The following is a 14,153-nucleotide window of genomic DNA, read 5'->3' as shown; positions in this document are numbered from 1 at the left end:
TCCTATGTTGATATCTTAAGGTAGAAAGAGAACACATCACGGATAAACACCTTCCCCACCAAGGAGATGTCCTTTGAGAAAAAAAGGTATACATTCCAAGCTAGGAAGAAAGATCCTTATACATGCTTCATTTCTTTAAGGAAGAGATAATTGTAAGGGGGATATATGGAAACAAATGTAGAGGGATCCTTTTCAAGGATACATGATTAAGAGAGGAGGAAGAGATCTTTGCCTAAAGATATCTACCTCTAAAAAGAGAAATCTTTAATAAAGATGGAATCTTTGAAATTAAGAAAGGGGGAGGAGATCAAGAATACACACCTTCTCTATTGCTAGGAAAAGTGGATCCTTAGTGAAGGATTGCACACTTTCAATCACTAAGGAGAGATAATTCATAAAAGACATCATTTCAAGCAAGGAAGGGGTCATAATCAAGGAACACACATGTCCAAGCAAGGATGTCAAGTTATAAAAGATGCAACTCAACAAAGAGAAAATGGATCCTTCAAAAGATGAAATGATTGAAAAATATTCTTGCCCCCTAGCATGGAGACAAGAATAAATAAGCTATTATCTTGTTACCCAAAAATGATTGCACCTGAAATTGTACCACCGTGAATGACAATGAGCCCCCAAAAGGTATGCTTCCAATGTTAACTAGTGAGGAGCAAAATAATAGGAACATAGATGTTATTTAGAATAGTCATGACAAAGATACCATTCATTGTTGCTTGTCATTTGAATGATACTAGAATTAATGAATTGTTGAATTTTAGTATGTAAAGCTTGATATTCAATAATGGAATGGCCATGGAGTTGATGATACACACAAAGAAGAATTCTCATGATCTTGTCTATGTTTTCTTATTCGTTTGCACCAAAGAAAGGTAAACATCTTGGCTTGAAGAAGATCTAACAAAATACTCTCTTGTTGTGATGAAAAGCTGTGAGAAAAAGAGGAGGTTGGATTAGTCAATGGGGGATGACATGTCGACAAAGGAGGAGGTTGGAAACCTAACTCTTCCTTAGAAAGTGTGATGTAGATTTCTCGTGAGCCTCAAAACTTTGTTGCACACATCCTAAAGCATGTCCATTGTATCCATGTTTAGAAAGGATTTTGAGAACATCATAATGTCTTTCCAAATCAACCATAGGAGTTTCAATGGGTGTTGAAATGTCAAGAGGAGAGGGTTGACCCTTAGTTTTAATTTGATTGAAGTTTAAAGAGCCCCAATTAACATCAAGATCCTTAGATTTAATTGAATTGAAGTTTAAATAGTCCCAATCGACATCAAGACGTGTTAAGAAGAACTTGGAATGAATTTAGAAAATTTTATTAGCATCTAAGTAGTCTAAAGATGAAATTGAACCCCCCAAAATTATTAAACCTAATGAAAAGTACATTTTCAACATTCTATAAGAATAATAGATAAAAACAATTGAAATGAATATTAAAATTATATAAAAATAAACATTACAATAAATATATAACAAAAATAAATAATTTCTAACTTCAGTGAAAAAGATTATATATTCTAAACATTCCCTAGACCAATATATTCTAAACATAAAACAAATTAACACCTTTAGTTTTCATTTATAAAACATTCCTAAGCATAGTTGTATATCCAATTTTAGTAAGGAGCTATAATTGTTTCCCCATCTCCCTGATGGTGTTTCCTCTCCTCCCAAAACTCCACAAAGGCTGGTTAATTAATCCTCAAATTAACTAAATAAATTCTTCCATTATAGTACCATGATTTAATTATAAAAAAATTAACTTAAAACCCTTGGGCAATCAGTAGGTCAAAATCTTCAACCATGAAGCCATTTTCAGAGATTACCTTTTTAAGTAGGATGGCTCAATCTTTCATTGAGTAGAGAGACTAACCATATTTCTTTAAAAAAAAAAGGTATGAAATTGTCTAAACAAAAGAGCCAGCTAAGATAAAATGAATACTATAATATCATATCATTATATATCTTATCCCATGCTCCAACAGATAAATCTACGTGCTCAAAATTGATACATCTTTGGAAAGAAGAAATAGACTTAACAAACAACCTTTTTCATTCCATATACCAAGGTTACCATATTGAACATCACCAATAACTCTATCCTATATCCCTAGTGGGATTTTATCTACCCCTTTGGCATCCTCTACACATTTTATACCCTAATAAATTACAATTACTACATCCAAAATTGCAAGACCTGAGTATCAGACTTGCTGAAACTTCCTTCTAGAAAGAAATAGAAGAACCAAGGAATTTCAAACCTACATCTAAAGAGCCTTCTTGTATGAATAAAAAAAGAAATTTAAAAAATACATGAAGCAGAGAGAGAATGAATCAATAGAAAGGAGATCTGTGAGGGGTGCTTTTTCTTCTATTTAAGGACTCTGTATTTATTGATGTCTCACAGACTGCAATGGCACTCCTCCTCTTCTTCACAAATTCAGTTGTAGCAGTGCAACCAAATGTTCTGTATTCCATTTCCTCACTCTCACTGGACCCAGATGATGTGTGAAGAAAAGTATTATACAAAGTTGAATTGGGAGTCATCAATCCATCCTCCTCCTCCCTCAACCCATCAGAGTGTGCAAACACAAAATCTGACAGGGCTAAATACTCACACTCATGTAAGTACTTGCTCAGATCTTTGCCATGGTTAACTATATAATCCACCTGCAAATCAAATTAGTAGAACACATCAGTACAGAAAAGTCACCATAGATCCAACCCTGTCTGACCTAATTTAGAGCAATTTGTCTAATTGAAAATGGCCAAAAAATAGAGCAGATTCCATCAAGTAAACAGAACACTAAGACTGTAAATTATTGTACTGTAACTGATTACGAAAAAATTATTAGGATAAAACACTCATATTAGGATAAAACACTCATATTTAAGTAGGACGTTTTTTTTTTTCTAATTTTTCAGTCAAACATTTATTCTTCTCAGGAGAGATGGCAACTAGATCAATCCATGATCAATGAATTTGACTAAAAAAAAATAGATAATTAAATTTTGATAACAATAATGACTTAAATTTGAATTATTTAAAGCAATCTGATTTAGCATGTGTAGAGCTCCATTAGTGTCACTTAAGTCAAGACAGCCCAAATAAAGCATGTTAGCAGCCCTTCAAACTGTCACACATCACCGATAACGGGGACAATGCATCCCCACAAGCGTGATAAAACTATTCATTCAGCTTTGATGGGTGCCATTATTAAAGACTGTAACTTGCGTCAGTAATTTTGTCAGACTCTGTTAAACGGTGCTGCCAGGATGAAACTTTGCACCATGTAAGAGGTCAATTGACCTTTTTAACCGTTGATAAAATATTTTAAAATGCATGCTTTCTCTTAAAAATCGGACAATTAAGAACAAGTTACTTTAGATGGTTGATTTTTAGGACAAGTTTATGTCCAATTTGGATTATTAAAAAAATGCCTATTATTAAGGAAATTTGAAAATTGAGGACAATTACTAAAAATAATGATGTCCCAGCTGTAAAAAGATTTAAAAATCAAAATTACACATTGAATTCAAAATAGGAATACCTAGCATGTTACTGTTTAAAAAAAAGACAAACGGTTTTAATTGATTATTAGGCCAAATGGGCAACAGCAGTTACACCACAGTTTTACTAATTTTTCCATTTGAACATGTCTCACCTTACATCCAAGAGAGCAGAAGAGATAGGGCTCCTGCAAGCTCCTTTCACATGTGCTGCAGATATTACCAGATCCCTTGAAAGGCCTGGACTGGGGCCTCTGGTTCAAGAAGACTACCTTTGCACTGTTAGTAGTGTATGCCTACAAACAGCAGACAAAACACCATTAAACCAAAGACCCAGTTTTACCCCCTTCAATAACAACCATGAATTCAAACACCCAAAATGAATTTTGCAATCATGTCAGCTATAAAAAGGCCAGATCTTAAGTAATTGATGAATGGGTATTGGCCTGCCTTCATAATTTGTTCTAACTTATACCTGAACGTATGAGCAATCCATCAGTTTCTCCATGTCATCCAGCCTAATAACATCATGATACACATATCTCCTTATCTGCACAAAGAATTCCCCACCTCAATAATGTTTTAGAACCATAGAAAAAAATTCATTCCTTGAATTTTATTTTTTCATAGAACCATGAATCAAGAGACAAACAATGCTGAAAGATTCACTTTCAAACTGAAAAGCCCATACAACAACCTTCTAAACAACTAAAAACTCTCTGAATACAGAATTTAGTAAGTAAAATATCTTGTAAACAATTCTTGAATCTGTGGGAAAAAAAACCTACAGCAGTTCTGAGTATAGATCAGAGGTGAGAAAATTACCTGAAGAAGGCGGTGACTGCGGTGTACATAGAGACAATGTGGACAGATACTTCTGAGACAATCCAAGCAAAATATGTTCTTCTCATTCTTCTTAGCACTTTCATGATTCGAGCATCCCGCAAAGAATTTTTCTGTAAGTAGGGAATCCAGCCAAGCTGGTTTCTCAGACTCTGTCCCACAAATCACATATCCCACCTGCAAAGATAAAAAAAAATAAAGACTTGAGTAAAATTTACCTAATTTCAGCTACTCTGTTTTCAATTTTTAGGCCAATTGAACTCCTAAAGTGGATACAACAGTGAAAAAACAGCAGACAATAGATCCATAAAAGGCAAAAACAAAACTTAAAAAAGGCACAGAATTGCAATTGAAAGACACTGATGGAGTGAATTATATTTATACCAATGCATTGTAGACAGCCCAACTGAACTCACCATGTTAATTTGTTGCTGAGGTACTACTGCAACTTAACTTGTGTGAATTCTTATGCTAATAATGGTTGTTGCTGAAATTCAACCTATGAGTTGTTCATTCATTTATTCATCTTCCATTCATTCAGTGAAGCACATAGATATACTACACCCGCCCAATGGATGGATATACATGAGCGAGGAATCAGGCAGGAGAGAGAAAGCTTTAAGAAGATTAGGGTAAAGGAGGAAATTAGGGTTCCTTTCATCATCTTTTGTCTTTATGTTGCATAGAATCACATCTCCCTCTCGGTACCCTAATCCTATATATTTTTTTAACTCCAACACCAACCATTGACATTAGATATTGGTGCTTTGGATTAGATATATTGCATCCCCATACACGTATCTCCAGGCCACAAGAGTGTGTGTATGTTTGTGTAATGTAAACGGACACATCTTTACATTTTTTGTGAATGGCGGGGGCTACACTGGATATGTTATCCATGTGACCTAAAATCATGCTGATATGGACCAAGTTCCTAAATTTTGGAAGTATTCATGGGGAAAGTTACAAGCTGGTTGGCTACATGGTGTAAAATTTGGGTTATGGAGCAAGACAGGAATAATTTGGAGATTCAATGTTCCATTCCTTTGAAGTGATAGGTTTGATTGGAAGGCCTGGCCACCTTTTTCTTTGATAATGTATTTTAGGTTATTTTTAGTGTGAGGTTTTTGTGTGATATGTTTCATTCACTTGTTTGATAATAGTTCTTGTCATCAAGATTCAAATCTTTTCTTAATGTTAATTCTCTAGTGTTCATGTTGAGTTATTTCATATGTGTGTGAGCCAATAGTTTTACAGATTATGGCAATTTAGTTATATAATTAAATTATTAATTATTGTTAATATTATTGTATAATTTTTATGTTTCTTTTTCTGATGTAAATAGTGATTATAAAGATTGTTCTTTTGATTATAATATATCAATGGTAATGTAATATTAATGTTTAATTTAAATTTAAAATCAAAGTTTGAAATTGGATTTAATTTTATTAGTTTATTTTTGGTAATACTATTGTTTATTTTTTATAATGTATGTGCTTAATTTAATATCAAAAGTATTTAAAATTTAATTTGATTTAATTATTAATAAATATACTAGTAGTCAATAAATTACTTATGGATTGCTAGGATGTTGAAGCCCTTTAACTCTAAGTATGTCGATTTGTTTGTGCATTCCTACAAGGTTGTTCCCTATGGTACCTCATCTAGAGTGGCAGTGATTAAGGCAGCGCAATGTTCCTCCTTCGAAGATGATGTTGTTGGTAAGATCCAAAAGAATGAGAGAAAACCTTTAGCCTAGGATGCTCTACCAAAAAAAGGTAGAATGGCCACTAAGGAGATAGGAATCATCAAGATCTTCCTAAAAACCCTTATCAAAAGGGCCCCCTTCATCTCTCGTTTTAGTTTTTTCTGAGCTCAAAAAAGATGTCTTTGAAGGAGAGTAATTTTACATCTCTAATGGTTTGATAGGCCAATTCAATCGTCTCTAGCCAAAACTATCAGATCTACACAACTAGATCACATTTGCATGGCAACCTATGTTCAAAGGTAATATAGAAGTTTATCCTTTTGCGCAAGGGTTTTTCATTGTGGTGTTTGATTGTAAACAAGACAAGGATGCCATTCTTCATGAAAGATGATGTTGGGGACAAAATTTGCTCCTTCTCAAACCCTGGTATCCAGATTTCAACCCTTTCACTGAATCTTTTTCAATGAAACCGGTATGGGTTTGTCTTCCAAATCTCTCACTACAGTTTTGGTGTGAGGACTATTTTATATCATTTGGTGACTTTTTGGCTATTGATACAAACACTTCGAACTTCACCCGTACAACATTTGCTTGCATCCTTGTGGACATGGATATTACTAGGGATCTCCCTTTAGACATCACCTTTAAGATTGTTGATCATCATTGGACACAATATTTGGATTACAAAGGCTTTCCCTTTTGATGCAGAAGATGCTAAGAAACTGGACACATGGCAACAATTTCTTAATAAACAATAAAAAATCATAACATCAATCTTGTTGGTTAGACATTCTTCCTTATCATTATTTGATTGAAGCTCCTTCAAAGATTAAGGGGAAAGAACTTGAATCTTCCTAAGCAGTGAGGGCTTCTCCCCCACAGGAGGTAGAAGAGCAAATGGGGTGTGACCAACAAACATCACATGTAGTATCTCCTCCCAACCAATGGCCCCCAATTCCCCTCAGGCTGCTCTTCCTTTGCATGAGACAAATTTGTAGATTAGGGGAAAAATGAATATAGCCTCAATGGTTTTCTCATGCTAGATTTCAAAGTTTGCAATTGAAAGGAAGTTAAGGTAGCAGAATAGCTTCCTACACTAACCTTGAGAGGAGGGTTATACAAAAAATTTAAAATCTTTACAACAGTTATAGAAACTTAACAAAAATAAGCATAAATAACATGAATATTGTATACACCTAAAAATGGTCTGAAGATAGTTAATTAAATACGCAGTTATTTAATTAATCCCCCTTCCCAATTAATTGAATTCACAAGCAATTTGATTAATTTCTCTATTCATGTACTAGTAAATAAATCTACATGATTTATTTATATAGTTCATTTCATATCCCCTTTAATTAATTAATCTAAATTAATTAATCCTCCCCCCATCTAAATTCATTCTTCTAATCTCATAATTAGTTAAAACAAATCAAATCATGATTTGTTGAGATTAATTATCTTTTTCAAATATTTAAATTTCTAAATTCAAATGAACACATGGCTCCTAGCTTTTAACCACCTAACCTAACCATCCCCTAACCTAACCCATTTTATCTAATCCTAGGGTCTAACTAACCCTATCCCCTTGCACATCCTTACCTCTTTTATCCTAACCTCTTATGGGTTGGATATTCTCCCTTTGAGACACATGACACTTTTGCCACATGTCTCCTCCCTTGGACACTTGCCCTCTCATGAGCAAGGCTCCTTGACACTTGTCACCACAGAGATGACAAATGTCCCTTAGACTTCCAACCTTTTTTCCAACTTCCTCAATCTCTACCCTTGATATCTTTAGATCAAATCTGGACCGTCGATTACTGCCACCTCAGTTTTGGCCTTGGAATTCCTATAAATACCCCTCATTTTGGAGCAATAAGGATCCCTTGCATTCATAGTTTTAGCATCATTACTATAGGAATTTTCATTTGAATCATCTAGTAATTAACATTTTGGATTAATCATAGCATATTAATCTAGTTTCTTAGATCATGCATTTCATACCATTTGCACAATCAATCATGAAGTAGCTACTCAACTCTTGAGTTGCCACTTTGGAGGCCATTGCTCTGCTGAGAGCCAAACAATCCAACACCTTCAAGGTCCTCAAGAATAGAGGAAAATGGGACATCTCAAAGGAGCTTTTGGTTTTCTTTTGTTTAGCTTTCAATTTGCTTCATAATTCCATTTATGTTGTCTCATTACATGTGTATGCCTTTTCTATTTACCACATATTTAGCATCACAAATACCACAATGCAATGATTTACATGAGGAGAACCCTTTTGGAAGAAAACCCCACACTCTAAAAGCCACCCAATATCTTATTAAAAAATCAATAACAAATTACAATATGCTTACAAAGAAGGCTTCTAATAAGAGAATCACCAATAGACATCCAAAGGCAACTCAATAGCTATCAAACTCTTAGAATACATCACAATGCATAGTTGTAATACAATACCCTCATAAAATAAGGTTGCATTCTAGGAAAAACAAAGCACACAAAATACACATCATTAGATATGTGGCCTAATGATAAATGGACAAGATTTCCAATGATGATCTATACATAAAATGTGGCTTTATCAGTTATCAAGCAATCTAGATACACTTTTGTAGCATACAGAATTATCGATAAGAAAAAAACACATGTATTGAACATTTAGAACATACCAATAACATTTTTATTATTACAAGATTGAGATGTCATTTTCCTAACAAATCTTCCACTTGTTAGAAATCTTTCAAGAGAAATAGCAAAGGCACCAACATCATGTTTTAATTTATAGAGGATGAGAAGCCTATAGACTGTAAACACCTTCTGAACTTTTCTATGCTAACAACCTTAATTAAAGAACCTACAATATTAATCAAAATTTCTACGTTGACTAGCTTCATCCTGGTATCCTCAACCATATCTATAATAAAATGATACTAAAAATTGATGTGCTTGGTCCTAACATCAAATGTCAGGCTCTTATCTAGGCAATTCACACTTTGACTGTCACAATAAACTATCATTACACCTTGTTTTATTCCAATATCTAAACACAATCTCTTAAGACAAATGGCTTCTTTACAAGCATGAGTAGTTGGCATGTACTTAGCTTTAGTAGTGGACAAAACAACTATAGTCTATAGCTTACTCATCCAACTGATTGCACCACCAAATAAAGTAAACACATAAGCACTAGTGGATATTGTACTATCAAAATCACTAGCCCTATCAGAATCCACATAACCATGAATATCCTTATGTAGATCTCATCTCAAATTAAATTACCATGGTAACACAAAGAATACTCTGAGTTACTCTTCAAATATTTGAATAATCTTTTAACTACACCCCAATGAACTCTACCAAGATTAAACGCATATCTGGAAAGAACTCCCATTACTTGTGCAACATCTGATCTAGTGCAAACCATAACATACATCAAACTTCCAACTGCACTCTGGTAAGGCACTCTTCTCATGTCTTCCATTTTTTATGGGGATGTAGGATAATTTGTAATAGATAATTTGTGTTTCCAACTATAAAGGGAACACATAATGGTCTATAATCGTACATGTTAAATCTCTATAAAATGAATTTACATACGTTGGCCTAGCTATAGCTTTCTATTCACTCTCTCTTCTAATTTCCATCCCAAGAATGTATTTAGTAACACCAAGATCTTTTAATTTAAATTTAGTAGCAAGCTAAGACTTTAGTTCTGAAATCATATATTTCCCTTTATCAATGAATAGCATGATCATTAACATTTAATGTAATGTATAGGAAATGATAACCATCAGATTTATAATAAACATAGTGATCTAATTTAGAATTCTCAAATACCAAACGTAACACATGTATCAAATTTTTGGTATCGTATCTTAGGAATTTGTTTGAGGCCATACAAATATTTCTTCAATTTACAAACCAATGTTGGCATTGAGTTGTCATTGATGTCAACGGGTATTGCAGGTTGCTACAGGTAGGGTTTGTCAACCCGGTATGAAGAAGATTGAACCGACATAAGGAAGATTGACTTGAAGACCTGTCAACTGATATGGTGAAAGATAAGTAGATATTGGGACTGTCAGTGACATCATTGATAAAAGGTGACATGAAGTTGTGTGTTGGCATGACCAGTTGTAACTGGTATAAAGGCTAGTTATTTGCTTGTGATAATGTTTGTGATAAAGAGGTAGAATGACAAAGAGATAAAAAACCACCAGAGGTGAAGTTGTGCTATCGATGTAGTATACACTACCAGTTAGCAGAAGGAGAAAGGTCTCACCGATAAGGGCTTGTGTCGGTATGAGTTTGTTGCATGTTCGAGTTTAAACTGACCTTTTTTTGGTGAGTTGAGTGTATGTCGATGTGATGCCACATGGAGATGAGGTGGCAAGCATGCAAAAGTTAGTCAAGTGTCTATCAATATGGTTGTTGGAGTGGTTAGTCGACATTAAATGAAACAACCACAAATCAATGGGTTGATAACAGATCAATATGGCTCGAGGAAGAAGGAATGAAAGAGAAAGGTTAGGGAGTTTTTGGTGCCTGGATCAAAGCAAGGAAATTGGATTGCAAGAGGACCTCAAGAAGGAAATGACTGGGTCATAAATGAGTCGACCGATTTCAAGGCTGGAAATCATGGTCGAGTTTGCTATTTTTGGCAAAAACTCTTTGCACAAGATGGAAAATGCGTGATGGCTTATTCCTCCAATGCAGGTGTGAGATCCAAGGAGGATTGGATCAGATTGGATGCAGATTTGGTCAGAAGAAGGAAACCCTAGCCACCCTTTGTTTGAATTGGTTTCTGGCGGGAAAGCTTTAGTTTAAATTTTGTGACCTAAGACAAATAGTCATGATGCTGAAGAGTGAAGGAGAGTTTGAAATTGTTGTTTGAGAGTTGAAGAGATAAAAACTTGAAGTGTTTATGAGTGAAGACTATACTGGTAGGGAGAAGCAGGGTAAATCGGTGTAAGGAATAAACTGACAGAGTGAGCATAGAATGCAAAGGTGAAAATTTGAAGGAAGCAATATAAGATAGAGAGTAATCAAGTGTGATTTTATTTTAGCAGAATAGAGGGAGAGAAGATTAAGAAGAGTTAGAATGAACAGAAAGGTTGAGTTGCAGTGTGTATTGAGCTTATACAAACCGGTAAGTTAGAAACTGATGGTGCAGAACTTTGAAGGGTTGTAAAAATTCATTTGCAACAAGGATCTCATTTGTATAATTGAGTTTTAATATTGTTTTCATTGAGTAGGTTCTTAGTGCAGGGGTTGTAGCTCCTTTAGCTTGTAACCTATAAATTGTGCATGGGTTGGTGCTCATAAATCAAGGGTTGGTGCTCCTTGGGTTGGTGCCCTAAAATTATAATCAGAACTTTTACATTGTGAGGCTAGATTGGAGCAGAAGATCTCCAACAACTATTCTCACCTAGGTTTTTCCCACATTGGGTTTTCCTTGTATATCTGGTGTTGTGTGATGCATTCTTGTGTATGAGTTATGTTGATGTTATAGCAAATCCTTTCACACACTTAGTCTGCACTATTTGGGCTACCGGTTAGCACTCAAATTGTTTTATCTAGAATAGGTATATCTCTGATGAAGAAAAAGTGTTTAAATCACTTATGCACCCCCCTCTTAGTGATCCATTGTGTCCAACAATTGGTATTAGAGAATAGGTACCCTATTTTTTCAAAGTGCTCTCTAGCTTGGGTAGATCTTGTTAAGTGTTCACAATGGCAAGAAATGAATCAGCCTCCTCAAAATCCCCTATGTTTGATGGTGTCAACTATGCTTTTTGGAGCAGAAGAATGGAAACCTATTTGTCCTCTCTAGGTTGTCATGTATGGATGTCAAGTGTGAATGGGTATACAGTCCCTAATAATCCCCCTACTGATCTAGATGCTAAGAAGGAATATGCAAACAATGCTAAAGCTAAAAATGCCATTCTTAGTGGGGTATCTGATAATGAGTTTGTTAAAGTCATGCACTACTCCTCTGCCAAAGAAACTTGGGATAAGTTGCATAAGATATTTGAAGGTGATGCTAAATTCAAGGAAGCCAAGTTACAGACATTGAGAGAATAACTTGAGGTGTTGAAGATGAGAGATGAAGAGAAGATTGCTGACTATCTCCAAAGGATTTAAGAAACAACAAACACCATTAGAGGGCTTGGAGAAGAAATAAAAGATGAGTTGGTAGTAAAGAAAGTATTTAGATCCCTTACACCTAAGTATGATACAAAGGTTTCAACAATAGAAGAAGCAAAAGATCTGAAAGTCTTTACAATGGATGAGTTGTATGGTTCCCTAACTGCTTATGAAATCAGGAATGTCAGTACTAAGGCTGAGAAGAAAGAAGCTGCTTTCAAAACATCAAGAAAAGTAAAAGAAGAGTTTGCTCATGATGGAACCAGTGAAGACTCTGATGATATCATGGAAAACTTTGTCAGAAGACTCAAGATGGGTTCAGGCAAATACAAACGCAAACTGCCCCTGAAATGTTTCAACTGTGGAAAGATTCGACATTTTGCTGCAAAATGTCCCTATGATGATAAGAATGAAGATGATCAACCAAGTGGTAGTAGATCATACGGTAAGCATAGGAAGAAAAATGTCTACCGGTATGGTAGAAGAGGAAACCAAAAGCAGGACAGTCTTTACACACATGAAAATGATACCACAGATGAGGAGAGTGTCTCAAATGACTATTGTAGTGAAGATGATGTCAGTGCAACCCTCTTCATGGCACAAGAGGTTTTGGTACTTGAAGAAGAAGAAGAGGAAGAGAAAGAAGGAGAAGTAGATCTTGAAGCAGAACTCATTAGTGCCTTGGAAGAGCTGAAGAAAAAAAGAAGAGATTTGAAGAAGGTGAAAACGATTGCAGCTAAAGAACAAGAGATGTTGGAGAAATCTCTTGAAGAGTCCAAGAAAACAATTGTAGATCTAAAACTCAAATTAGAGGAAGCCAAGAGAATATGTGAAGTTACTAGCACCAGTTTGAGTAAAAAGGAGAAGGAGCATCAGAACCTAGAAGAAGAAATTGCCAAGCTTCGGAAGCAATTAGAGAAAAGCAAGGAAGAAATGAAAGTGAGAAGCAAATATGAAGGCAACACTGAAGCTTTAGACAAGATGTTGAGCAAGCAGAAGCAATCTAAGGATACCGGTGGCTTAGGATTTGAAGATGGTCAAAATTCAAATAGCAAAGATACATTTGGCAAAGAGATACGGTTTACTTCTTCAAATGAAGGTGAAGAGAAGAAGACATTCACGGTAAGCAAGAATACCGATAAGAAGACATATGTAGATGTTGTTAAGAACCGCCACACAAACCGGTATACATAATCAATGAACCAAAGACCATACTAAATGCACCGACATGCAGATCCAAGGAGAAATGCAAGAGTTTATTATGAGGGATTCACCAGAGTTAGCAACATGAAAGGAAGACCTTCGGTAAGGCATTCATCTGTAGGACCAAGACAATCCAACTGGTATGTTTCAAATTTTCATGGTTATTATCACCAGTGTAATAAGTTTGGTCATAGAAAAATGAATGTCAAAATGAATGTCAACCCTAGTTTTGAGAGTAGAAACTCATTTGTTGCATTACAAAGTACAAATGTCACATGTTATAATTGTAATGAGTTTGGTCATAAGAGTTATGAGTGTAGGAGAAATGTGCAGATGTCCTACAAGAATGATTTAGATACATCTTTCAATGCTAATGTAAAATGTTACAAGAGTCAAAATTTTGGTCACATAGCAAGGCATTGTAAGCTGAGAACTGACAAGCAAAAGAAAACAATACCGGATCAAAAGATAAAGACTAAGCCAGAAATCAAGATGACAGAAGAGGAGAAGAAAGAAGAGAAATAGGTTTGGATAGAGAAGGAGAAGAACAAGACAGAGTCAAGCTTGATTGTGTAGACTTCTCTACATGTTGAAAGGAAGAATTTATGGGTATTTGATAGTGGCTGCTCAAATCACATGACTGGAGACAAGAAAAAGTTTATCAAGCTTGATGATTGGAATGGTGGTTCTTTCTATTTTGGTGACAACTCCTCCA

General features: G+C 35.0%; 1 protein-coding gene across 1 annotated transcript; it reads right to left on the bottom strand.

Moving 5' to 3' along the window:
• Positions 1 to 2,048: 2,048 nt before the first annotated feature.
• Positions 2,049 to 5,072, bottom strand: LOC131032832 (protein RGF1 INDUCIBLE TRANSCRIPTION FACTOR 1). The gene is made up of 5 exons (XM_057963882.2): positions 4,788 to 5,072; positions 4,354 to 4,548; positions 4,004 to 4,078; positions 3,684 to 3,824; positions 2,049 to 2,688 (listed from the first exon to the last, which is right to left on the bottom strand). Exons 1-5 carry the CDS (start codon positions 4,788 to 4,790, stop codon positions 2,353 to 2,355), a joined length of 750 nt encoding a protein of 249 aa, XP_057819865.1. The 5' UTR covers positions 4,791 to 5,072; the 3' UTR covers positions 2,049 to 2,352.
• Positions 5,073 to 14,153: the final 9,081 nt, after the last annotated feature.

This window comes from Cryptomeria japonica, chromosome 3 (genome assembly GCF_030272615.1).
Source record: "Cryptomeria japonica chromosome 3, Sugi_1.0, whole genome shotgun sequence".
Lineage (NCBI taxonomy): Eukaryota > Viridiplantae > Streptophyta > Pinopsida > Cupressales > Cupressaceae > Cryptomeria > Cryptomeria japonica.
The sequence above is the reverse complement of the archived record's forward strand: the minus strand, read 5'-3'. Positions and strand labels throughout refer to the sequence as shown.

What these genes read in the sequence shown, in the direction of transcription:
- LOC131032832 (XM_057963882.2), bottom strand. An exon ending in TGGATTGCTCATACGTTCAG is followed by an intron (nt 3,825 to 4,003) that starts GTATAAGTTAGA and finishes TGCTGTTTGTAG; the next exon opens with GCATACACTACTAACAGTGC. An exon ending in TCTGCTCTCTTGGATGTAAG is followed by an intron (nt 2,689 to 3,683) that starts GTGAGACATGTT and finishes TTTGATTTGCAG; the next exon opens with GTGGATTATATAGTTAACCA.